The sequence below is a fragment of the Caretta caretta genome, chromosome 4 (genome assembly GCF_965140235.1).
Source record: "Caretta caretta isolate rCarCar2 chromosome 4, rCarCar1.hap1, whole genome shotgun sequence".
Classification (NCBI taxonomy): Eukaryota; Metazoa; Chordata; order Testudines; family Cheloniidae; genus Caretta; species Caretta caretta.
The window spans coordinates 31,033,867-31,057,917 of record NC_134209.1 but is presented as its reverse complement, the minus strand read 5'-3'; the positions used below and the strand labels follow the sequence as shown (position 1 = coordinate 31,057,917).

At 43.1% G+C, this 24,051-nt stretch overlaps 2 protein-coding genes across 12 annotated transcripts in view; one reads left to right on the top strand and one right to left on the bottom strand.

The window, feature by feature from the left end:
* Positions 1-23,790, top strand: part of FAM13A (family with sequence similarity 13 member A) — a 198,914-nt gene extending 175,124 nt beyond the window's left edge. For 9 of the 11 annotated variants that reach the window (XM_048848645.2, XM_048848643.2, XM_075127514.1 and 6 more), the window contains 9 exons: positions 437-575; positions 1,593-1,674; positions 1,783-2,003; positions 3,357-3,440; positions 8,547-8,642; positions 10,326-10,409; positions 14,284-14,480; positions 14,772-14,873; positions 16,879-23,790. In XM_048848645.2, the coding sequence (XP_048704602.2) occupies positions 437-575; positions 1,593-1,674; positions 1,783-2,003; positions 3,357-3,440; positions 8,547-8,642; positions 10,326-10,409; positions 14,284-14,480; positions 14,772-14,873; positions 16,879-17,005 (1,132 nt within the window). In that variant the 3' untranslated portion in view covers positions 17,006-23,790. The other 2 variants (XM_048848644.2, XM_075127515.1) reach the window with 2 other exon arrangements.
* LOC125636077 (putative E3 ubiquitin-protein ligase HERC3) overlaps positions 1-24,051 on the bottom strand; it is a 145,238-nt gene that overhangs the window by 5,579 nt on the left and 115,608 nt on the right. The window lies entirely within an intron of this gene.

The window sequence follows — 24,051 nt, the reverse complement described above, 5'->3', positions numbered from 1 at the left end:
GGACAATGAATAATGCGAGACTATTCCCTCACCTCCGTCTGGCTTCCTCGCCTCCCTCCTCCCCCCCTTTTTAACATTTAAGATGGAGGGCCAGTTACCAGTTCTCCATCACATCTCTGGAGTTGGCCAGCTAATCTTCAGGTCTTGTACCTCATTTTAGAGAGCAAGTTGGTGGACCTGCTTTCTCCTAAATTTCCTGCTTACTTTCTTCTGAATCGTAGCAAACAGTCAACCTACTCACCTTCAGTCTTCTGCAAAGAGTCTAACACCCCATTTCTTGGTCTCACGGCTCCTGGATTCTAACCCTTTAACTACCAATTACATCACGCCTAAATTTAGCTTCGTGATGTCCATGGGAGTTGAATGAACTTGCACTCAGGTGTAATTGACCCTCTGAGCGTGCAGAAGATCTAACTGCATTCTGTGCTCCCTACAGGAGACGGAGTTCTTCTTTAGGATCTTGTGAGGATGACAGAGAGGATCTGACACCTGCACAGCTGACCCGGAGGATTCAGGGGCTTAAGAAAAAGATCAGGAAGTTTGAGGACAGATTTGAGGAGGAGAGGAAATACAGAGTAAGTTCTCTGCAAGTGAGCACATGTAACCAAATGAATAGAGCCCAAGCTGACAAGATCTTCAGGGGAGATTTTCAGATACAGCCCGAGTACCTGGAAACAGAGGGAGGTGGAGCTGCCCCACAACCAATGGAAAGCACGTATTCATGTGTTAGCACTGCCAAGTGAATTCCCTTCCAAAGCATTAGATGCTGGGAGCGCATGCAGGAAGTCATCTAAGAAACTGCTAGGATTTTTATTACCTGTTTAGTAAATATGCCCAAAGCTGGTAACCGTGTGAGAGAATGGCTAAGTTAAACCTCTTATTTATTGACAGTTGGGCTGATGGGATGCACATTTTGTTTTAGTGAGGTTCTCACTCTGGGGAAAGCAATAACTCCAGGGTACTCATGTACTCGGGAGGGGAGGGGAATGAGCTCCTTGACTCTGGTTCCTGCACCCTTGCAAAGTGCTGCTGAGCAGCACACGTGAACAGTACTCCAGTCACTGCTGATGTTTTCTTCTGATGCACAGGAAGCTTTGTAACTGAGAAAAGATTCTCGCACACACCCACATTTGCTAGTGATTTAAACTGAAAAGGTTAGTTCTGAAACAGTCTTGTCTGTGTTAGGAAAAGCTGGCATCAGACAGGAAGAGTGCCCTCCTGCCTTGTTTTGGAGCTGCTGCAGATGGCAGTGATGATTCAGTGTTTCTCCTTTACAATATAATATCTCGTACTTTCCACCTTCAGAGTGCTTTACACACATGAATTAACCCTTGCAACACCCTTGCATGAGAATTGTTATCCATGTTTTACAGAGGGAGAAACTGAGGCAAGAAGTTTTAAGAAAGTAACCCCAAGCCACAGGGGGAGTTAATAAATAGAATTGTGATGGGAAAGCAGAAGTTCTTGGCTCCCTCTGCTGTGCCGAAACCTCTGCTGACGACAATAAACCTGTTTATACAGATCTCGGTTTGAGGTTCTCTCTCCACTCCCTTCAGGGTGATTCACTGTGGGTCTCTGTTCTCTTCCTCTAGCCTTCCCACAGTGACAAAGCAGCCAACCCCGAGGTGCTGAAATGGACAAACGAACTGGCAAAATTCCGGAAGCAGCTTAAAGGTGAGTAGCTGCAGGGGGAAATGGCTTAGATTGACTTTGGCCTGGCGCTGTTACTCAGTAACCGCAAATGCTCTGTTTCTCCATCGCCACCCAAAACAATCCATCTAGAGTCAAAACTGAAGAGGTCGGAAGAGGATCTGGCTCCTGTGGTGCGCCAGCGGAGCAACACGCTGCCCAAGAGCTTCGGGTCGCAGCTTGAGAAGGAGGATGACAAGCAGCAGGACCTGTCGGACAAATCCGCAAAACCCGCGGTGGAGGTGACCTTGGACTCTATCCAGAAGAAGCTGCAAGAAAAACGAGCAGAGACAAACCGGCCCGAGGACATTAAGGTACTGCGCGCGCAGGTCAGGCGAGATGTTAGGACTTCAGATACAGTCCTGTAATGCTCAGCTGTCTGGCAGCTTCTGACATCCAGGCCAGGCCTCCTTGCACACTGCTGCGTTTAGAATCTAGTGATATTCATATATGTATAACATACAGCATTTTTAAAGTCGTTTTACTTTTCACTGGAGCACTGTAACGTCAATTTTTGTCAAATAATCTTGAACTACGATAGTACGCTGGTCTTGCTTAGTCTTTCTCGCTATCTCTCTCTTGTTTTTCTGCGGCATCCCTCACCATAGGGTTGCAGTACGGAATTGATCATTGAGATTGTCAAAGAACCATCCACACTGAATTTCATAATGGATTCTGTTCTTTGCCTCTCCCAGCTTCCAAGAAGTGTTTGATGTGCTTTTGTTCGTGGGTTCCCCCTTCCCATGTTTGGGTTTCCCTATCTTCTGTTATGACAAGAAGGCTTAGGCAAATCACGTGGGTCTTTTTGCACTTTCTGAAGATGGGCATGCTTTGGCTTTGTCTGATCTTTCATGGTAGCTCGTTCAAAGTCAATCACCCTTGTCTGAGGGCACTTTATGTCCACTCTTAAGAATTTCATATCTGGCCTCGTTAGCTACATGGTTGTCTCTGAGTGTGATTGGCAGAGAAGCGGTCTCGGTCTGATGTAGCTAGTTCCTGAAACGTTGATAGCCTCGTACATTTAGGCCTTGAGTTCGCTGACATGCCAACTAAGCAAAACCTTTTTTGAAAAATAAAAATATAATCCCTGACGAATGCTTTTAGAAAAGGTGCAGACAGAATTCTCTCATCGCTTTGAATTTGCAGGACAAAAAGCAGCAAGTTGAGAGATTTAAAAAGAGTCTGTGGTTGTTCTGTGGGGCCTACTGTAATATTGCGTGCAGTGATGGAACAAGTGATGGAATATATGGTGTTGGATTCGAAGGGCAAGTGTCTCGTGAAAGACTTACACTGTTATGTCCTCTTACATCAAAATAAACAATAAACCTTAACGAGTATATAGCACTTTACATTTTCAAAGCACTGTAAAAACTAATTAATCCCCTTGATAAACACACAAACCGTTACCCCTGAAATCTAAATGTCATTTAGCTGTAATTTGTTTCCATAACACATAACGTGGACCCTTTATGGTAATGGTTTCTTAAAGTGCATCACAGGATAAGGGACTCGGGAAGTAGTGGCAAGTATTGCAGTCTTTATTGCAAAATAATATGGCTTATTTTTTCAAACTACAGTATGAATGCAGATAAGGCTAAAGCTCAGTGTTCTTGGAGTGCAGAAATATGACTTTTTTTCTCTTCCCCCTCCCTCCATCTTTTATCTAGGACATGACTAGAGATGAGATAGCAGCTGAGAAAGTGGCTCTTCAGAAAGCACTCTTGTATTATGAAAGCATTCATGGAAGACCGGTAAGTACAGCAGCACACATGTAAAATAGTTGCTTGACTTGTCTTTGCCTGTCATAATTAACCTCCCGCCACCTTATAAGTATATTAACACCCATGCTGGTGGGGGGAAAGCACAATGATTTTGCTAATCAGTCCCAGCCCCTTTACTCAATGCAATCACTCATCTGGTGAGAAGTGCTTTTAGACTTGCATTAACTGCGAGGTTTAGTGTATATCAGAGCAACAGGCTCTTAATTATGATTGGTATCCCTGAGTCTTGCACTGGTGGAAGCTGGCTGGATGTAAAGAGAAACTCATTTGGGACGTTGATAGTGTGAGGGAGAGTAAATTCATTTATCACCTTTTTGAGACTGTTGTAACAATCATTTAAACAGCGCACACCTCTGGTAAATGCTAACGTTTTCTCGTTCCACTTCGCCTGTCTTCTGCTGCCAGTGTATCAGAAGGTGCCAAGTTGGCAAATTCTCTCTCCCCTCCAGTGTGCTGATGCTTTGGAGTCCCTGATCCCTTCTTTTCCCTCATGCCTGAAATATTTGCTTCTGAGCCCATTGTTCTAAAACTATTTATTTTAATTTCCCCCTCTCATCACCATCTAGATGGCTACCCAAAGGTCACATGATTATTACTGCCTACACTCAGCCATCTAGGTAGTAGACTTTTATTACTGTGTAAGGCACAGCAACAAAACCATTCCAGGGAGATGATTTGTCCTTCCTGTCTCCTCTCTGAGTCGAGCTTCTGCTCTCACAGTGTTGTAAATCGGGTAATCCCCCACTGAAGTTAATGAACGTACACCCGTGTAAAACCAGTGTGACAGCAGAATCTGGCCTATTGTTATGCTAATAAAAAACAAACAAAAATATATTATAACTGCTGCTTAATTTTTTTTAAATAAGCTACTTTTACAACCCAACAAAACTGAACCCAGTAGCCAGGGAGGCTGCAGCTGACCATCTTTCCTGTTTCCAGCTACTGGCATTGCTGCAGTGGAAAAGTACTGAGAGATCCAGGATAATGTGGATAGTTGGGCCACTTAAAAAAAAAAATTAAACAATAAAAATCAGTGGAGCTCAGATTTATTGTGTAACTGGGTCTGCACCAGTGTCAGATGAAGCTGCAGAGGTAGACACTAAACAGCTGTAGTTAAACCAGAGAGTCTATTTTTGCAGAATTCCTAGAGCCACTCTAACGAAGCAAGAAATGGTGTTCTTCATTAGCTGCTGTTCGCCACATGGCGTGGGCCCGAAATTTCGACCAAAGGCTCTGTTATGCTAGCTGCCTTTTCATAGAATCATAAGATTGGAAGGGACCTCGAGAGATCATGTAGTCCAGTCTCCTAACTCAGGGCAGAATTAAATGTTGTCTAGACCATCCATGGCAGGTGTTTATCTAACCTCCTCTTACAAGTCTCCTTTGAGTGAGATTCCACAACCTCCCTAAGCAATTTATTCCAGTGCTTAACCACCCTGACAGTTAGGAAGCTTTTCCTAATGTCCAACCTAAACTGCCTTTGCTGCAATTTATGCCATTAATCCTCAGAGGCTAAGAAGAACACTTTTTCTCCCTCCTCCATGTAACAGCCTTTTATGTTCTTGAAAACTGTTATGTCCCTTCTGTCTTCTCTTTTCCAAACTAAACAAATCCAGTTTGTTCAGTCTTCCCTCATAGGTCATGTTTTCTAGACCTTTAATCATTTTTGTTGCTCTTATCTGGACTTTCTTCAATTTGTCCACATCTTTCCTGAAATGTGGTGCCCAGAACGGGACACAATGCTCCAGTTGAGGCCGAATCAGCGCAGAATAGAGCGGAAGAATTATTTCTTGTATCTTGCTTACAACCCTCCTGCTAATACATCCCAGAATGATGTTTGCTTTTTGTTTTGCAACAGTTAACACTATTGACTCATATTTAGCTTGTGATCCACTGTGACCTACAGATCCCTTTCCACAGGACTCCTTCCTAGGCAGTCATTTCCCATTTTGTATGTGAGCAACTGATTGCTCCTTCCTAAGTGGAGTACTTTGCATTTGTCCTTATTGAATTTCATTCTGTTTACATTTCTCCAGTTTGTCCAGATCATTTTGAATTTTAATCCTATCCTTCAAAGCACTTGCAACCCCTCCCAGCTTGGTATCGTCCACAAACTTTATAAGTATATTCTGTATGCCATTATCTAAAACATTGATGTAAATATTCAGATATACAGATAGGGACCACACTGTGATGGGTTCGATCACAGAAACACCTTTGCGACTGCCACCTAATGTGCCTAGACTACCTCTGAGCCTGTTTTCTCTGCCAGCTTGGGATTTTAGTGCCTTGCCTGTTTGAGCCAGACACGCTAGCCTGCTGCAAACACAGATCCAAGTCTGAACCTCGTCCCCCACAAGCTGCAGGCTTAACTGAAAACAGCTTAAGAAGTGCTCCTGTCTCCTGCACTCAGATACCCAACTCCCAATGAGGTCCAAACCCCAAATAAATCTGTTTTACACTGTATAAAGCTTATACAGGACAAACTCATAAATTGTTCGCCCTCTGTAACACTGATAGAGAGATATGCACAGCTGTTTGCCGTCCCCCCCCCCCCCCCCGGCCAGGTATTAATACATACTCTGGGTTAATTACTAAGTAAAAAGTGATTTATACAAAAAAGTAGGATTTAAGTGATTCCAAGTAATAACAAACAGAACAAAGTGAATTATCAAGCAAAATAAAATAAAACACGTAAGTCTAAGCCTCATACAGTAAGAAAACTGAATACAGATAAAATCTCACCCTCAGAGATGTTTCAATAAGCTTCTTTGATAGACTGGACGCCTTCCTAGTCTGGGCACAATCCTTTCTCTGGTACAGTCCTTGTTCCAGCTCAGGTGGTAGCTAGGGGATTTCTCATGACTGCAGCCCCCTTTGTTCTGTTCCACCCCCTTACATAGCTTTTGGACAAGGCGGGAATCCTTTCTCCCTCTCTGGGTTCCCACCCCTCCTTCTAAATGGAAAAGCACCAGGTTAAAGATGGATTCCAGTTCAGGTGACATGATCACATGTCACTGTAAGACTTCATTACCCACTTGCCAGCACATAGGTATGCAGGAAGACTTAAAAGTAAACAGAGCCATCTACAGTCAATTGTCATGATTAATGGGAACCATCAAAATTCCAAATCACCATTAATGGCCCACACTTTGCATAATTACAATAGGACCTCAGAGTTATATTTTATATTTCTAGTTTCAGATACAAGAGTGATACATACATACAAATAGGATGACCACACTCAGTAGATTATAAGCTTTATAACTGTACCCTTACAAGAGACCTTTTGCATGAAGCATATTCCAGGTACAATTACATTCACACTCATTATATGATTTTATGAAAATATGCTAGAGTGCAGCATCGCAGACACATCCTGAAGACCCTCTAGTGACAGGTAAAGAGCCTCTATTTCCTCAGTGCGCTTAGGGATTCTTTTTCCCAGTCCAAACCATTTATTTATTTATTTATTTTTACAAAACATGGGAGTTTATCCTCTTTGAAGTGGCATTAACTGACGGTTCGGTTCTCTGCCTCAACAGGCACCTTTCCATGTCGTTTTCTAACCCTTAAGAACAGCATAGTCCAACAGAAAAGCAGTGCCAGGGCATTCTGCCCATTTTTAGGTCCCATAGCCTAGCCTAGGCACATAGCCTAGGCAGGGAGGATATGATCCTGATTCACCACTGCATTACTTCATTTTGTGCCCTCGTAACACCATTAAAACCATCTAGTTACAGACAATAGTCCACAGTTTACAAGGCAACACTGACTGCATTAGCTAATGAATGTAATCTCAGCAGCATGAAACCCAGGGAAGACCATGGTGAACCTAGACTTGTGAATGCTGTAAATGGGTGGTGTATCTTTGGGCTCCATACTGCTGGTTACATTCCTCCCTTCTATCCAAAACATCCAACCAACCCCACAAAACACCACCTTTAGAAAAAGAAGAAATCTATCCTGAAAAGAATCAACCTAAAACAAAACAGCACAAAAGGAAAATGATAAAATCTAAAATATCCGAAGTGCACACCCTACCCCAAGCAGAGTTTTTATGCTAGGGACTTTTCTGTTGCTATCAGTTTTACATGGAAGGTGCTCAGATACTACAGTGATGAGCAGCACTTTAAAAGTCGATAGAAATGACATCAAAATCAGTTAAAGAGCCCTTATAATGTAAACTTAGAGCAAAGATACAATGGAAGAACAGACCAAGGATGTGGGTAAGACACTGGTGAATAAAATGAAGAGGATAAACTATATGGTCATGTGAAATATTCTACTTGCTGTTTTCCAGTCTCACCCACGAGATATTAAAGCTACAGAAACCCATTTAATCAAACGATTCTGTAGAAGTGTAGAGCTTCACTTTCTCATGCACCACTGTTAGCTAGTGTAGATTTAAATCTCCCCCTCTCCTCTCCTCCATTCTCCTCAGTCATTAAAAGGGATTTTTACTCCCTAGCATTTTTCCAGAAGATGAGCTGGAGAGTAAAATGAGCAATTCTGTGGTAACAACTTGCAGGCATCTTAGGGAAGAAAGTGCAGAGGCAGAGGAGAGTCGTTGCAATGTCATTTTACATAAGGTCTGTAGATCAGCATGCTTGGGAAGGGACTTGCAAGGGAAGGCAGTCAGTCATCACAACTCCTTTCGCTTGTTCCTAGGTCAAAATTATCACCCTGTTCCGGGATCCCAGACACAAGAATGTGGGTATGAGCCCTGTGCTTTTGGCCACAAGTACAGAAGTGGCCACAGATGCAGACTGCCTAGTGTGTAGGGATCTTGTAATGAGAACAAATGAATACTAGTTTGAGCCTAAATGTCTTAACCTCCATTTATCCACATTACAAAAGCACCACACAGCTGGAAGTTAGGCCAAGGATTGGAAGAGCAGGGCTAAAGGTATATTGGCAGGTCAGAGTGGCAAAGTTCACGCTATACTAATCTCAGGACCATTGCCGTTAGCACATCTCTCTTTTGAACCCAGATAAATGGGGGTGCAGGAGCATACATTACAGACTAGAGTATCTGCTGCCAGACTCATGGTCTCATTCTTTCTTGCTTTTCAGGTAACAAAAAATGAGCGCCAGGTGATGAAGCCCTTGTATGACAGGTACCGGTTGGTCAAACAGATCCTCTCCAGGGCCAACACCATTCCTGTTATTGTGAGTACAGTACTTCTCTAGGGGGGGTTGCTTTGGTTTGGTGAGGGAGCTTTTTTGGCGGGAGGAGGACAGGAGAATCACACCTCTGCACTCCGCTCAGTTACAGAGGCCCAACCTCTCCCATCACCAAAGAACCGAGTTCCTGAACAACTGCAAGTCAATTATACCACAGCAACTGGGACTAGTGAAGAGCTGGTCAAGGACTCCAATGCCCATGGATGTTGAGCACTTTTCACCTTGTGGTGCTCCTCCTTCCATTGGGTTGCTGTTGATTTGTCATTACATAGTTTTTGGCTAAGGCCTCACCTCCTTTTTCACTCAACATCATAGATTCAGTGTTGGTCACTTACGTTGGCAGGAATGGAGACTTGTGTCTTGCCCACGCTGCTGAGGAGCTCAACTACACCAGCAGCCAGACTGCCCAGTTTGTCTGAAGGAGAGAACAGGACGGGACAGGCAGCCTCCCAAACCTCAACACTTACTAGCAGAATACACAAATGGCTGCTGCTTTCTAAATTGATGCGAGGAGTGCTACCGCTTCCATGGAATCCCACACATCTGTCCTGCAGGGTCATTGTCGTCAGTTCCATTTACGTGTTTTTATCTTCAGTGGCCCAAATTTGAAGCTGCTTATGTCACACAACTGGTATTGCCCTCGTCACTGGCCCTAAAATTATTGTACTATAAAACACATACGCACACTCATTTCACCCTGCCAGTGAAAGTAAGCTGTTTTATATTGATTTCTGCCTGCTGTTTGTTTCACAAATGATCCTGTGTCCTTTCTCTACTGCCAGGCCATGCTTGCGTTTTGGCAGTTGTTTTAACAGAGCATCTGTTCAGAAGAACAGACTGGCAAAGTGTTACTCAGAGCAGTCAGACACACTGGCGAGCACACTTTTCTGGACGTTCTTGGCATGCCCTGCTCTATTTAAAAAAAAAAAAAACTCCTGGAATCATTACTGTGAATAGTCCCCTGTGTGAACGAGGTACGTAAGGCTAGCAAGTAGAAGGAAGCCATCCAACCCAGTGCCACCTCTTGGCAGTTTAGCGCCAGCTTCTCCAAGGAGCTCAGTTCCCTTTCAGGCACCAAAATTGAAATGGCCAGAATTTCAAAAGTGCTCAGTCAGCCCCCAGCAGCTGCCATTGAGACCAACGGTACATGTCTTTCCCCTTCCCCCACCCCTCTGAGAACAGTGAGAGCTCTGGGGGCAGAGCACCTTTGCAGATCCGGCCGTGTCAATTAGGTGCCTAAATGAGAACTGAGTTATTGAAAGTCTGGCCTCGGTTGTGAGTGCTGAGCGCTTTCGAAAATTGGCCCGATGGAGTTTTACAGGGCATACAGAGCCACATGTTGTCTTTATACATCTATGGGGTTGCTTTCGTTGTTGTTTTTTCCTTAAAGCATTTATTTTCCCGCTCACGCACAGCTGGCCCTTCCATGCATCGTGTTCTGTTTGCACGCCTTTGGCACCGATGTCCATTGCTCAGCAGCGACTTGAAAAAAAAAAACCTCTCTCTGCTTCAAGGTTTTCGCCAGGAGTTTTTTCTTTTTAAGCAGCCGTTTTCTTCCGATGGTCTGGATGAGCTAAAAGAGTCATGGAGATGAGAGGAGAGCAAGAGAACAGGTGGTGGAGGAGAAAGGGGTTCACAATGTAACCTACTTGTTAACACCTGTCACAGGGTTCCCCCTCCAGCAAGCGGAGAAGCCCTTTGCTGCAGCCAATTATCGAGGGTGAAACAGCTTCCTTCTTCAAGGAGATAAAGGTGAAGACCTCCAGCTGCTAACTAATTGCTCAGTCTGCATCAGTTTCCCCTTCCCGCCAATGACGGATTGATTGATTGATTGATTTTGTTCGTTTAGTATTGATTCTTTGCAGTGTCTCCAAAAACATAGAAATCAGTAGCTGCTTAAGCCGAGCCAGTTTTGAACAAATCCCTCCTTTCCGTTGCTGCAGATCAGCCTACAATATTTCCTTGGCTTTGTGTTTTCCCTCTCCGCACGTATTTTACTTGATAAAAACTTCACGATTGTTGGTTGCACCTCTGCTTTCTTTTTCTTTTGAGTATTCCTCACCAGTTTTTTGCTGTTCTTTTCCTCACACCAAAGCTCTGAGGCTTTTCTGCCACACCATGGCTAGGTTGGGCTTTCCCAGAACACGAATAGGGTTTCGGCTCACACACACGTATAGGTTATGGAAATTTACCCACACCTGTTCACCTCCTAGCTGTGTCCAGTTCTTACTTTACACTTGAAACGACACTTCTGGAAGCAGAGTGAGTACAGCTTAGTTACGTTAGTGAATATTTGATCTGCTTGGTTTGGCTGGATTTTTTTTTCACTCTCTGCTGCCATGAGTTGGTATTTCCCAGCATTAAGCACTGATGTGAAAACATTGGGCCAGATTCATTACTGGCCTAAATGCATGTGCCTTAAATAGTTAACGCACTAGGGATTAATTTGGTCCATATTACTTTTGTCCAAGAAGGTCCAATCACCAGCACCAAGGGGCTTAGCATATGACACAATTATCTGCATGCTTTTTATTGCCATCACAGTATGAACAAGAGAAATGTACAGCCGTACATTCTGATTTCATACCCCCTCTGCCCATTTGTCTGTGAACCATCCAAAACTGGGTAATATTGCAGATACCATGAGCTAAATATTCTTTGGTTATATTATTGCAGGCTAAATATTAATTGCATATATGAAGTACATATTAACTAAGGTGAAGCTACAATATCATACTTGTTAAGTGGCTGTGTGTTTACATAGCAGCTTATCCCTCAGTGAATTGTTCTTAATATTTAATAGATAATTGCTGAACCAAGCTTGAATTAAGGGCCATATTCTTTTAAAATGTCCTCTAATTTTGCACCACCAACTTTGTGCTGTGATTTCTTCCCAACTCAAGGTGTGATTGCAATACGTGTAGACATACCCAAGCTAGCTTTAATCTACCTAGCATGAGTACCAGCGGTAGTAAAGTCGTGGCTATCTGCCCAAGGGCTTGTCTACGCTTAATATGCTCCAGCAGCAGAGCCGTGCCGCTGAGCTGGGTTGCGGGAGCACTTCAGTGTAGACAGTACCTACCCCGATGAGAGGGGTTGTCCTATTGGCATAGGTAGTCCACCTCCCTGAGAGGCCATAGCCAGGTCAATTCATTGGAAAGTTTGTTCTCTGGGAAAACTGATGCACTACAGTACTGGGTTGAAAATTGTATACTTTAGAATGTTTTAAGGTGCTGGGGGCTCCAAATAGATGCCCGCAAAGGTGAAAAAATAATTAAAAATAAATTGATTGCAGATGTAGATAGTCACCTGTAGCCAATCAGACTGTAACTGCATAAGTGAATTGATTGTGGGGACAAAATTAGAGGCCAGGTCGAGGCCCATTTAAAATCATACTTCTACACGTCTGTCTGAGGCATTTCCAATTGAATTCTTACTAAGGAGCCTCCTGATTCGCCCCCTTCAGTTCAAGGGGCTTAAATCTTTGCAGATGATCTGTGACCATAAATTGGCCCCGGACAAGTGACAGTTCTGTGCTGTGTCTGATGGTGTCTTGTCATCCCTCTGGTTCCAGTTGGCAAAAGCTTGTTACCATGGTTTTGAATTGCTCCTTGGCAGTTGTGGCAGCGAGTGCAGTGCGGTTGAACAAGCCACTTGAACCAGCTCCACTGGGATAGACTTCAGTGACTTATAATATCCACCACACTCTGGAGGGGGAGGGGCCCGAAATAATCAGTTTTAAAATTTCTCTCCCTATGGCAAAGGAGAGTAGCAAACACTCCCGGACATCTGAGCAGGATCTGTTGTTGCCTTCCCCATTCTTCATTGCTTTTATCCTAGCACTTAGGGCTAGTATGCACAGCACCCTGTACCTGGATACAAAAACCCATGCACTGCTCTCTGAATTAGCCAGCAGGGTCAGGTGTGAGAACAGTACACAACAGAAGGCACTGGCAGTCATTCTTGCTTGGCCTAAGTTTTATAACTGGCAGTGAAGCTGTGTCATGGTCTGTCTCTAGAAAAGCTTTAAAATCTAATCATCAATCAAAAATCATGTTATCTTTTACCTGTTCCCTGCTGCTTTTCTTCAGATGTTTTTAGGTCTCTGTTTTTATTTCATTTCTCCCTTGCTAGCCAGTGGGTGCTCAATCTGTCGTAATTCTCAGTCTGTGGCTTCATATCACATTTCCATGGGAAAGGCCACGGACCTCATAAATACATGATTACAGGCCAAAGCCAGACCTGCTATACACTTGGCCATTTACACATCATTGACCTCAGTGGGTTCTGACCTGAGTACACAAACTCTGAATCTGCCTCTGTTGCTTCCTTTCTGAATGAAGCAGAAGGAGATCTAGGTTCGAAAGGGAGAAAGATCTTATAGAAACAACTGAAATACTAGCAAAGGGAACGCAGGACAACCGGCAAAAGAAGTTGCTATTTTTAGCCACAATTCAGCAGTGCGTGTTAGCACATCGTTTCCTTCAAGACTTCATTGGGACTGCTCAGGAGCTCATTAAAGCTAGAGGGGTGCGTCAGTACCTTGCTGAACCAGGCATGTGTCAGTCCCTAGTTGAAATATTTCTTCCCTATCCTATTATTTCTTTTATCTCATTTGCTGTCTCATTCCCTTGCTACCTACCTATATTGTGGTATACAACTGGCATACAGCAACTTAGCTTGAAGCGAGAGGAGGACAGGGACCAATTGGTTAAAAGCCGGAACAAGGTCTGAACAAATAACTCAATCCCAGAACAGGTTCCTCATTTGGGAGTGCCAGGGAGCGGGGGGTGTACTTGGCTGTTCAGAGCCCTTCACATTGTGTAGCTGTAAACGCAGGGAGCTCTCACTTAGCCGGGCCCCCAAATGTAGCTTGAAGGAAGCGCTCTCGCTAAAGTATTTCAACTTTTTAATGTTATAGTTTCATCAAGATACAGTCTAATTCTTGAACTTCTCCATTGGACTGAAATATCACAAACCCTCCCTTTGTAACTCCTTGTCACAACACAAATCAGTCCTTTAGCTCTCTGGTTCTGACAGTTCCTTGCTGTGTTCTATCATCACCATATGCAAAAGTTATCAGCAACATGCCAAGCGCTGTAGAGCCTTTGGGAGGCATCCACCATAGGAGAGGTTTCATGCAAATTAATTGGGCAGCTTGTGGATTTGTCACAACTAAATCACTGAGGGGCTTAGGTGTGGAGGATACAGAGAGAGGACACTGGTACCATTGAGACATGGCGTCCAATGGTTGTCAAGTTTGGAAGTACTTGTAGCTTAATCAAGAATGCTGAAAATGAACAAAAAATAGCAGGATGCCAAGAATTCTGATTTTTTTCACCATGGTGATTCTGCCTCACTTTGTCTCACTAACAAAGCTGAATTTGTGGTGGTGGTTTCTACTAATAATGGGTTGGGGCTCTGTGTTACTACTGATATTACTGATTACTACTGATATTTTTAGTGCACTGTAAATCTTAGAGCAATTAAGGTGCTGTCTCTGTCTGTCGACCTCTTTCCATATCTGTAGCCCAGTGCTTGTGGTAAAAGAATATAATATGCGGGTTGTATCTGCAGAGAGAAGTAGTAACCTCTTGTTATGGGGGCACTGTGTCTCTTTCTGTAGGAGGAAGAGGAGGGTTCCGACGAGGATGGCAGCGTGAAACCAGATTTCACAGTCACCCTGAAACCAGATTTCAGCGTGCGGAGTTTCCTGGATCAACTAGAAGATGAGGCTGATGGCTTCATTTCTCCAGTGGATGATAAGATGCCTTCAAAGAGTAGCCAGGACATGGGGCTTTCTACCCTCCATGCTGCTTCTATGTATGTCAAGTTTCTTGAACTATACCGGGTGTGGGCCTGGATGCAGCAAACCACAGCATGTGCTTAAATCTCATTGAAGCCAGAGGGACCTTAGTACATGGTTAAAGTTAAACACATGCTTAGTTGTTTTGCTGATCAGTGATGGGACTGTTCACATTCTTAAACTTAAGAGTCGTGTCAATTTGTTAGGGAGTGTTTGTAGGATTGGCTACATATGTTTTTGTAGAATTACTATACCATTCCCATTTTAATTTTCTATGTAATTTTTATATCTATAATTTAACCCTACAGGCCAGAACTCTTAGAGCAGCTCCAAGAAGTCAGGGAAGAGAAAAAACGGATCAGAAAAAAATTGAGAGAATTTGAAGATAATTTTTTCCGACAAAATGGAAGGTATTTCATTTCTAATTCATCCATCTATCTCTATAACTACTGCCAGTAATACTTACTGAGAGCAAAAGGCTCTGAAAATAGAAAGTGCCCTATGTATGCTACCAAATTAATCCTCATTTTGTTATCCTCAATTTGTTGATAGGTAAGCTGGGATACAGAGCATCTGTTCCAAAGCCTGTTGAAGTCAGCAGGGATATGTCTATACTACCCGCCGGATCGGCTGGCAGCGATCCATCCAGCAGGGGTCAATTTATCACTTCTAGTCTAGATGCGATAAATCGACCCCCGAGCGCTCTCCGTCGACTCCCGAGCGCTCAGGGGTCAATTTATCGCATCAGTTATTCACGTAGCTGAAGTTGCGTAACTTAGATCAGTTCCCCCCTCCCCCCAGTGTAGACCAGGCCTGAGAGTCTTCCTGTTAATTCTGTGAGCCACAGCCCATTGAGTTTAAGAGTAAAATTTTCAAAAGCACCTAAATCCCATGAGGAGTTAGGCACCTAAGGGACTTAGGGCAAAATTTTCAGAAGTCCCAAACGCAGCAACGGACCCAAGATGAAAATCCAAGTGTTCCAAGCTCCCTCTAATGTGCTCGGAGCAGTAAATCATATAAACCATAAGTTAAAACCTAGAGCTAACTCATGGACTGACTCCTAGGAATGTAATTCTTTGGGACAGAAGAATAATCTTGTCTGAAGGGACACTATAGAAATGTATCTCTCTATCCCTCCCTCCCATTTGTTGGTCTGTGCAAACACTACTTTGGTACTTAATGGGTAATTCATTAAATAAATTAATGTTAAATAGCAGCACTTAAAACAGTGCAACAAGAGGTGTAATCATCTCTCAAAAAGAAATGTGAAACTTGATAGTTAAATGCATGTGATTTCTTGTAACATATTGTGTATATGAAGATTCTGTTCCATATTTGAGTCTCCATAATGAGAAATAACATGCTACACCCTAGACTTTAGAGATTCTGGATACTGAAAATATGTACTCTAGGGGGAAAGATGGTCCTACAGTGAACGCAAAGGTAGGCCCACTTTGGGGAGGGGCTCAACTGATATCATAAACCCTACGAGCCGAATTTTCTCCTTGTACGAGCATGGTTCCCATTGACCTCAGTATAAACCAAGTGCATCTGAGTGGAGAATTTGGCCATAAGCCTGCAGCTCAAGCACTCACTCTGTGTACAGCATCAGAGCTCAGAAAAAGAATGCAGCTGGGAATTCAGTTCGGTTGCATTGGCTACTGGTGTGTGTGTGTGTGTGTATGTATATATACACTTGTACATGGACATGTATCTATGTCGCATATGAGCTGATAATATCCATGTGCTAAATGCATCTATTTATGCTCCTTTGACTACCTCACCAGCCCTTTTGTCCCATGGCTCATCACTCGCAGAGACTTTTTCTAACATTCTGAATCTCTCCTCAGCTTCAAAAAGGACCCGGGGTTAACTTGCAACAAAAAGTTTCCTTCTTTCTGTCGTCGCAGAAGTTTCTGCCCAAAATGTGTGGCCCAGGTCCCAGGATTGGCAGTATTCAGTCTTGCTCCATTGACAGACTTATGGTCTGATATCCCATGACCCTCCAGAACTGGAAATGGAAACTTTTATACCTTTGGAAAGGGGTACCCACTCATAATAGCTTCTGTTATAACCAGTGAGAGAGTTTCAATGGAACAGGAAGCTGTCATAAGACATGATAAACTGAACACTGTTTGAAGTCTGGGGGGGATAGTATAACTGGCTCCGATACAAGAATGTCAATATGTTCTGACTCTAGAACAGTATCAGGATCACTTTCAGCTTTGACACAGAAATATCCTGAGTTTCACACCCCATTATTAGGTTAGTTTATGCACCTTTTTTTCCTTTTGTAGCTAACTAAACATGACATTCATCATTTTTCTCTGCAGATGACAAGTAACGGAGTGGGGGATAGCTGGGGAAGTAATGTCCTGCCAGAAAATTCTCACATCTCCTCCTTGTTTCTGTTAGAAATGTCCAGAAAGAAGATCGCACTCCCATGGCTGAAGAATACAATGAATACAAGCAGATTAAGGCAAAGCTGAGGTTGCTGGAGGTGCTGATCAGTAAAAGAGATATTAGTTCCAAGATTATGTAATGAAGCTGATCAACTTCGCAGAGTGGCTAAGAAGAGACCGAGACAACCAGATGAATGCATGAATGGTGCAGCAGGAGCCCTACAATGAGGGGCTTAGCAGCTCCCCAAGAACTGAAAGGCCATTTTTAGAGGTGGGAGGTGGAGGAAGGGTGGCTTACATCGCTCTCTGCACTTGCTGTAGTCCATTGTGCCACCAGGCCAGTCACCTAGACTGGGGTTTCCAGCAAGAGAGCGGTGATGCTACGCTCAGAGACTGCGCGGAAAGGGTCCTTAGCTTTGATTCGCTTCCCAATTCTGTCATGTTTAGCATATCAGAGTCAGATTATGTTTTTCCAGAGAATCATAGTGAGAGGCTGACTGGTATGAATCGTGGTGAATCATCCAATAACCTCCTCTTTCCCAAACGAGTGCCCTTTCCAGTGGAACGTGACACACGGTTCCTGCTGTTGGGAAGTCCTGAGGCTGTTCTCTCTCAGCTACAGTGACAGTGAGCTCAGGCTCCCAAATCACCTGTAGGTTTGGTGTTTGGGAATTTGGCCTTTTCGGTTACCCCATTGAGTGCTGGAGAATTGCTATTAATCAACACCCTGCCTACTGCATTGGCCTTTAGTGTGACTTTTCCCAGTGTTTGATTTTCTTACCCATGTGTTTTCTAACTGTCACTTCTGCTTAGGTAAATGGTAGCTGCCTCTGATCAGAAAAGCACTATCAAAGGAAGTTCAGCAATACGCTTAGTTGCCGGGTCATCTTAGCTGGCATTTTGAATTGTGACACGAGGACTGTGATTGAGCATTTGGATCAGAGTGGAGGTTCTGACGGCAGTAGTCAGAATCCTATTGGATTTTAGTAGCTGAGATGTTATATTGAAATGAACGAGCTGCTCTGTCACTACAGCTCTCCCCGTTCAGGTGTCTGGTAAGCAGATTGAAGATCTGTCCACATCAACATAAACAGCCCACCAATCTTTCAGTGTCTGATATTGACATGAAAGGCTGAGCTGGACAGTCCATATACGTATAGCGCACACACCCGAAGGTTTGTTCTTTTGTGCACTAAATGGTAAGACCACATGGATTACAGCACTCAGTGTGAATTGCAGAGACGGGGATACAGAACACAGTGAACTCATGGTCTTTTCTTCCTGCTCATAATTGCAAATTTAAATACTTTGGAGGAGAGAGGATGCTTCAGGAAACGGGAAACTTTGAGCCAAATTCTGCCCTTGGAAGGGTGCGAGTCTGAGGTCAAAAGTTGGAACTTAACACACTCAAGTCAACATGAACAATTTTCAGAAAGGAAAACATTGTGAATGAATTATAGACAGGTGTTTTAGATGCTGATGTTAGACATTTGCTATTTTGAAGGGAAATGAGCTCAAAAAAAGTATAAGGCTCTTATTACTGTCGTGCTGAGCATTTGGCCTCCATTATTTCCTTGCATCACCCTCAAGAGCTTCAATGTGCAGCTTCACACAGCCCAGGGAGAGGCCCCTACTTGGAACTAGGGCAAGAATTCTGACTTCCCAGGGCAGGATTCATCCCTGCTGCATGTAGATGGAGCAAGCCTGCATACTCCCTCCTGCATACTGATCCCATCAGTGAGCCAATGTGGAGGAGCAGGGCAGTGGATATTGAGTGCAGGGATTGCAATTGTGCTTGGCCCTGGTGTAGGTCAGATGAGGAGGTGGGAAGCCTGCCTGCGTCCTACCCCATGCTTACGTACAAGGACAGTCTGGCTCCAAGATACGTGGCAGTTCATGTTCCCTCAGCGCATTTCCCCCACTTTGCTATGTTATGTTGATTCTCGCCACAGTAGATACAGAACATCTACAGCGTGTTTCAATAGCTTCTGTATTTCAAAACATATTAAAAAGAAATGTCTCTCTCTTCCCCATCCATGAACCCTGGCAAGTTTATCTAGAACTGTCAGGCATCAGACAGGGCCCGTGAGAAGTAGTACATTAAAGATAAGCCAGTGCCAGTTGGTAAGAGGTAGTATAAATAAGTTGGGTCTTTTCTTTTGCTAGTCACCAAATTCATTGCACTTAGGGGGATTTTCCAGGTTGTTCTTCATCGATCACAGAATTATCCCCTCCACCTAGAAGAAATAGGAGAAGTAGGAGAGACTGAAGCCTATATTTTAAAAGGTCGCCTTTAGTTTTTGGGTGCCCAGCCTAGGGCCTGATTTTCAGAGGTGCTGAGCACCCACAGCTTCCATTGACCTCCGAGTTGTAGGCACTCAGCTCCTCTGAGAACCGGACCCCAGAGATGTCTATACCTGGGCACACACATGCAGAGGTGACTTTTGAAAATGTGGGCCAGATTGGCTGACGACAGTCCTCTTTCTCTTCTGCATGCAAGATGTCTGAGAGTTCCAGGAAATAATAGTGGTGCCATTGTCCTCCAAACCAGCTTTATGCCAATTGAAAGGGTGCAGAGGAGGGTTGAGTATTTTGGGCATAACTGTTTAATATGACAGTGGTGTTTAGTAGCAGAAATGGTAGGACAAAATGGCTGCTGGGTTTCTCAGAAGTCAGTATTGCTGGTTGCCTTTTGTACGATTAGGTGCCAGTTAAGTGACGCGCTCAAACCCAAGCTTAACCATGTGACAAGTCCTATTGAAATAAGCACATGCTTGAAGTCAAGCCTGTGGCTGGTGTTCTTGTGAGTAGAGATCGACTTAAGCACAAACTTGAATACTTTGCTGAATCAGGGCCATATCTCCTTAATACCTAAATTACAGTGGCTGCGATTACCTAGCCATCAGTGTCTGTAGCCATCATGCAAAACTCCAGAAGTCACAAAGACTACATTTTGTTGTTAAAAGCCTGCTTGAACTGTGTACTGATAATTAACTGTTTTGTTGCCCCTGACCATTCATGACCAACCGCATATAGCAAAATATTTTGTTTTTAAATTTATAAGACTGTAGGGTTTTCTGACTGCCTAGCTACTGCTGTTTACATGGCACCTTGCTATGATTTCAGATACTTTATATAAATTATAAGTATAATGATGCACTTTAGAGAGATTATATTTTTAAAGTTTGAAAGCTAATAACAAAACCTATATAGCCAAAATTGTACTCTAAAAATCCTTGTCTAGCTCTCTGTTGTTAAAAAGCTGTTCTTTATACAAAAACATAAAATGAATAGCACCAGTTGAGATGTATCTCCTGCAAACTGATTGAGTTTAGTAGAATTTACTGCAGTTCACAAAATAGCCGTTCAGGTACTGATCAACCCCTGCCACCTCCAAAAAAATTTCATGCAAAAATCAAATCATTGCTATCATTTTTTTATCTCAGTTTTCCTTTGTTATTTCACTTACTGTAGGCCCTTGAGTGTATAACCCAATTTATATTGCTGTTTACATGAGAACATGTTTGAATGCAAGTGAGAGTGCTTTTAATAGGAGTGAAGTGCAGTACAAGTATCTACTTCAAATAAAATGAGTAAGCTGTTGGAATAAGACAAAATATACTTCCATGGCAATAGAACTTGTAGTCTGTTCTCTGGTGGCATTATGGTCTGTTTGGTAACTGGCTTCGCATGGCCTGAAATGATACCGACACATGTCCTTTTGTTTTTTCAGGAGTGTGTGGTTGTGTATTACTAAATGTTAACATAATAAATGAGGTTTATTTAAAAATGATGATGATGATGATGATGATAAACAGGGTACAAATATAATGATAAAAGTAAAAGAGTTAAAGATGGCAAAAGCTTGTAATTTTCACAGGTAGCATTTGCTTTTATTCTGTTTACTTTGGCGTAAACCCTCAATTAATAGATGTTTATATTAAATATGGTGTAATTAAAGCATCTTATTTCTTGATCATGCTGTTAGGATTCAGTTTTTATTCCATATATGTGCAAAAATTCATAAGTGCCGTCAAGTCATGGTAAAAGCCCTTGTGCCTGAGAGGGAAAAGCATAGATTAGTGACATCTCAGCAAGACTTCCATTTAGGGAAATGTTTGCAAAATGGTGATTCGGACACACTGGAAACAGAACAGAAATAGAAGCGTGCTTGCTGACCAGTAGTATAACGTGGATAAATCACTGAGAGTAAGATATCACAGTCGATGCCTGGTTCTGTACAGATCTCATGTCTAGGTTGTAATGGAAGTAGCTGGTTAGAAGTCAGAGGGAACTTTATTTGGAGCCTTGGTGTTTGGGTACGGTGTTTGTTAAATTTGCAGAGGCTTCTAGTGCAGTAGTTAACATGCAGTGTGTTTATAGCATGGATTTTGTCACACACGAATGCTTTGCAGGTGGTATGCAAAGTTGTACCACATTTTCCGTGCCCCAGGGAACTCGCAGTGAGGACCCACAGCAACATCTGGGTTTCTTACTGATGTGGGAGAGAAATTGCATCGGTGGCCAGTGATTGCGGGGGAGTGGAATTTGTGCACCCCTGTTCATTCTAGAGAGGAAAGTAGCTTTGAATTCTGGAATTGGTGCCATGTTGCAGTAGTTATCATTAGCTATGCCTCTGTGCTAGTTTGGGGAATCACTGCATGTGGTTAACAGCTGCTGCCTGTTTGCAGCTGCTAATGTTCTGAATAATGTCTCTCATTTTTGTGTGTATTTCAGAAAGTAAGTGCTTTGCTACACTGTGCACACTTAAAAAGTGCTGTCTAGTTGTTGAGAGATTACTGGCTCTAGTGATATTCTGTATCTTGGGAACATTGTTTGAACTGGCAATATCTGCAGAACAAGAAGGAACCTTTTCAGTGCATCGACAGTATGCCCACTTCCTGCCAAAATCCTTGCAGTGCAGTTAAATGCATAAGTTTGACTGCTTCCTCTTGCTTTTCCCCTCAGGGAGTCATTGGGTTATTGAAATGCCTGTGCTGTGTTGGGACCTGATCCTGCTGCCCCTAGAGTCCACAGCAACGGACCTGTTGATTTGCACAGGAACTGGCCCTTAGTGAAGGCCAGGTGCCAGCTGGAAAAGGGTTTGGACTCTGACCTCACAGATATGTGAGACCGGTCTGACTCTGAACCTCGCCTGCATGGTGACATACACATGAGTCTGACAGGCTGCTTCTGGGAGCCTTAATCCAACTCTCACCATTTCGGAAAGTGGTTTCTTTTCTGGTTTCCCTGTAAGTGTCTGCGTGGCCCCTACTAAGCAGGGGAAGGGATTGACACATGGGAAATGTGATGACATTCTAAATCCTTCCAGTTAACGTGGGCAGTGAGGAGAGCGGAGGAGACATTTCTGTGAGTGGATTTTATGCAAATACTCTGACAATCTGCAAGCCTTTTTATTGGTAGGCAAAGGGGGAGGTACTTAGTGCCATTTATTTTTTTTAAGTCCTGTTTGTGCATTTAGGGTGGGTTTCTGAAAGGAGCGTAAGGGAGGTAGGCACCCAGCTCCCTCCGGAAGTCATCTAACTTCCTTCAGCGCTATTGAAAATTCCACCCTGTATCCTCAACTGCACGATATGGAGTTCTAGGATCCAGGATTTTAAAGGGACATGACCAGGCTAAAAAAAAATATTGGTCCTTCAAAACCTAATATTGGGGTAATTTTTTTTTTTTTAAAGCGCATGTCGGCCAGTTTCCATCTGAATGCAAACATGCCTATGGTCGTGTTTGCAAACAGCGTTGCAGCTGTGTGCTCGTGCATGCAAACCAGAAAGTGAGACTGCTTGCCGTGTTTGTTCACATCCCTGCTGCGTGAAAGTAAACACGCCGCAGGATGGGCGAGAAGATTTGCTGCAGTTTCGCTCTGTCTCAAACCCTAATGCATTATGAATAATCAGCATAGTTAAAAATATTTTTTTAAAATATATGGGGTGAAATCCTGACCCCACTGAAGTTAATGGGAGTTTTGCCATTGACTACAGCAGGACCGGGTTTTAGATAGAATGGAACGTGGTTTCATCAGAATGACCTCTGACCACTTTTCTCTCCTACCCTATTTCTACATGCTTTTTATAAGTACTAAAACAAAAAAACAAAAAAGGATGAGGAAAGGCCGTATTCTTTTGAGGCAAATAGATTTCTGCCAATGGAAACCATCATTTGCAGTGTATAATGCCTCTTTATTTTTGGACGTGAGATTGGTGAGTCCTCTACAGGTTACCTTATTAGCTTTATCCATGAAGGAACCATATGCTGTGCTAGCCTTACATTTTGATGTATTGTTGAAGTATCTTGTTGTCCTTGGCAAAAAGAATTGTAAAAGTTCTTGGCCTTGTACATCTAGAGGATCTGCACATCCAAGCTATTCATGATGGCATGTGGGGCATCCAATTCTGTCCAACCTGTATATTATCTGTTCTGTATGACACAGGGTATTTAATGCTTGCTACAACCTGTATGTTCAAAGTATTCATTGTGCCTACTTGTGCCTCTCTGTGGACATCTGCATGCATTGGTGTAAACCATCTTCTATTATGTGTATATGTATATACATAGAGGGGTATATATTTACACAAATGACTGTGAGTGTGTGTGTATACAATTTGATTTTGGAGTTCAGAAGCCAGTAACAGCCAGATGCATGGCTGGAGAAAAATCACTTTTGCAGACTTCATTCTCTGTATGAAAGCAACTCATAACCGGCTCGTGCAAATGACATATTTAACAAGTAATGAAATTTTAGCCAGTGTGGGCCCAGTTCTATGTTTACATGATTTATGTAAGCAAAATTTAATTTGAATCTACAGTGTCTTTTTTAATGTAAACTGATTGACAAATGTTATGTGTACATTTTTGTACATGATTGTATTTTGTATGAAACAAAGGAAATAAAACTATTTTGACTGCAGGTCTCTAGCAGTCCTTGCCAACTGCATGCCACGGTGAACGTCTGCGCGAATTGATAATAAAAGGGACTGGTGCAACAATCAACAGGCTCGGTAACCCTAATTAGGGATTTGGCTGGCGAAGATTATGGGTGAGGAGAGGAAAAAGGAGCTGCACGCATCTCCAGGGATAGAATACGATATTGTTCTGAGGTGAGGGCCTTGCTAAGTTAAGTCCTGAACTAGGGGTGCTAACAAACTGCCCTGCTGGTCCTAGACATTTG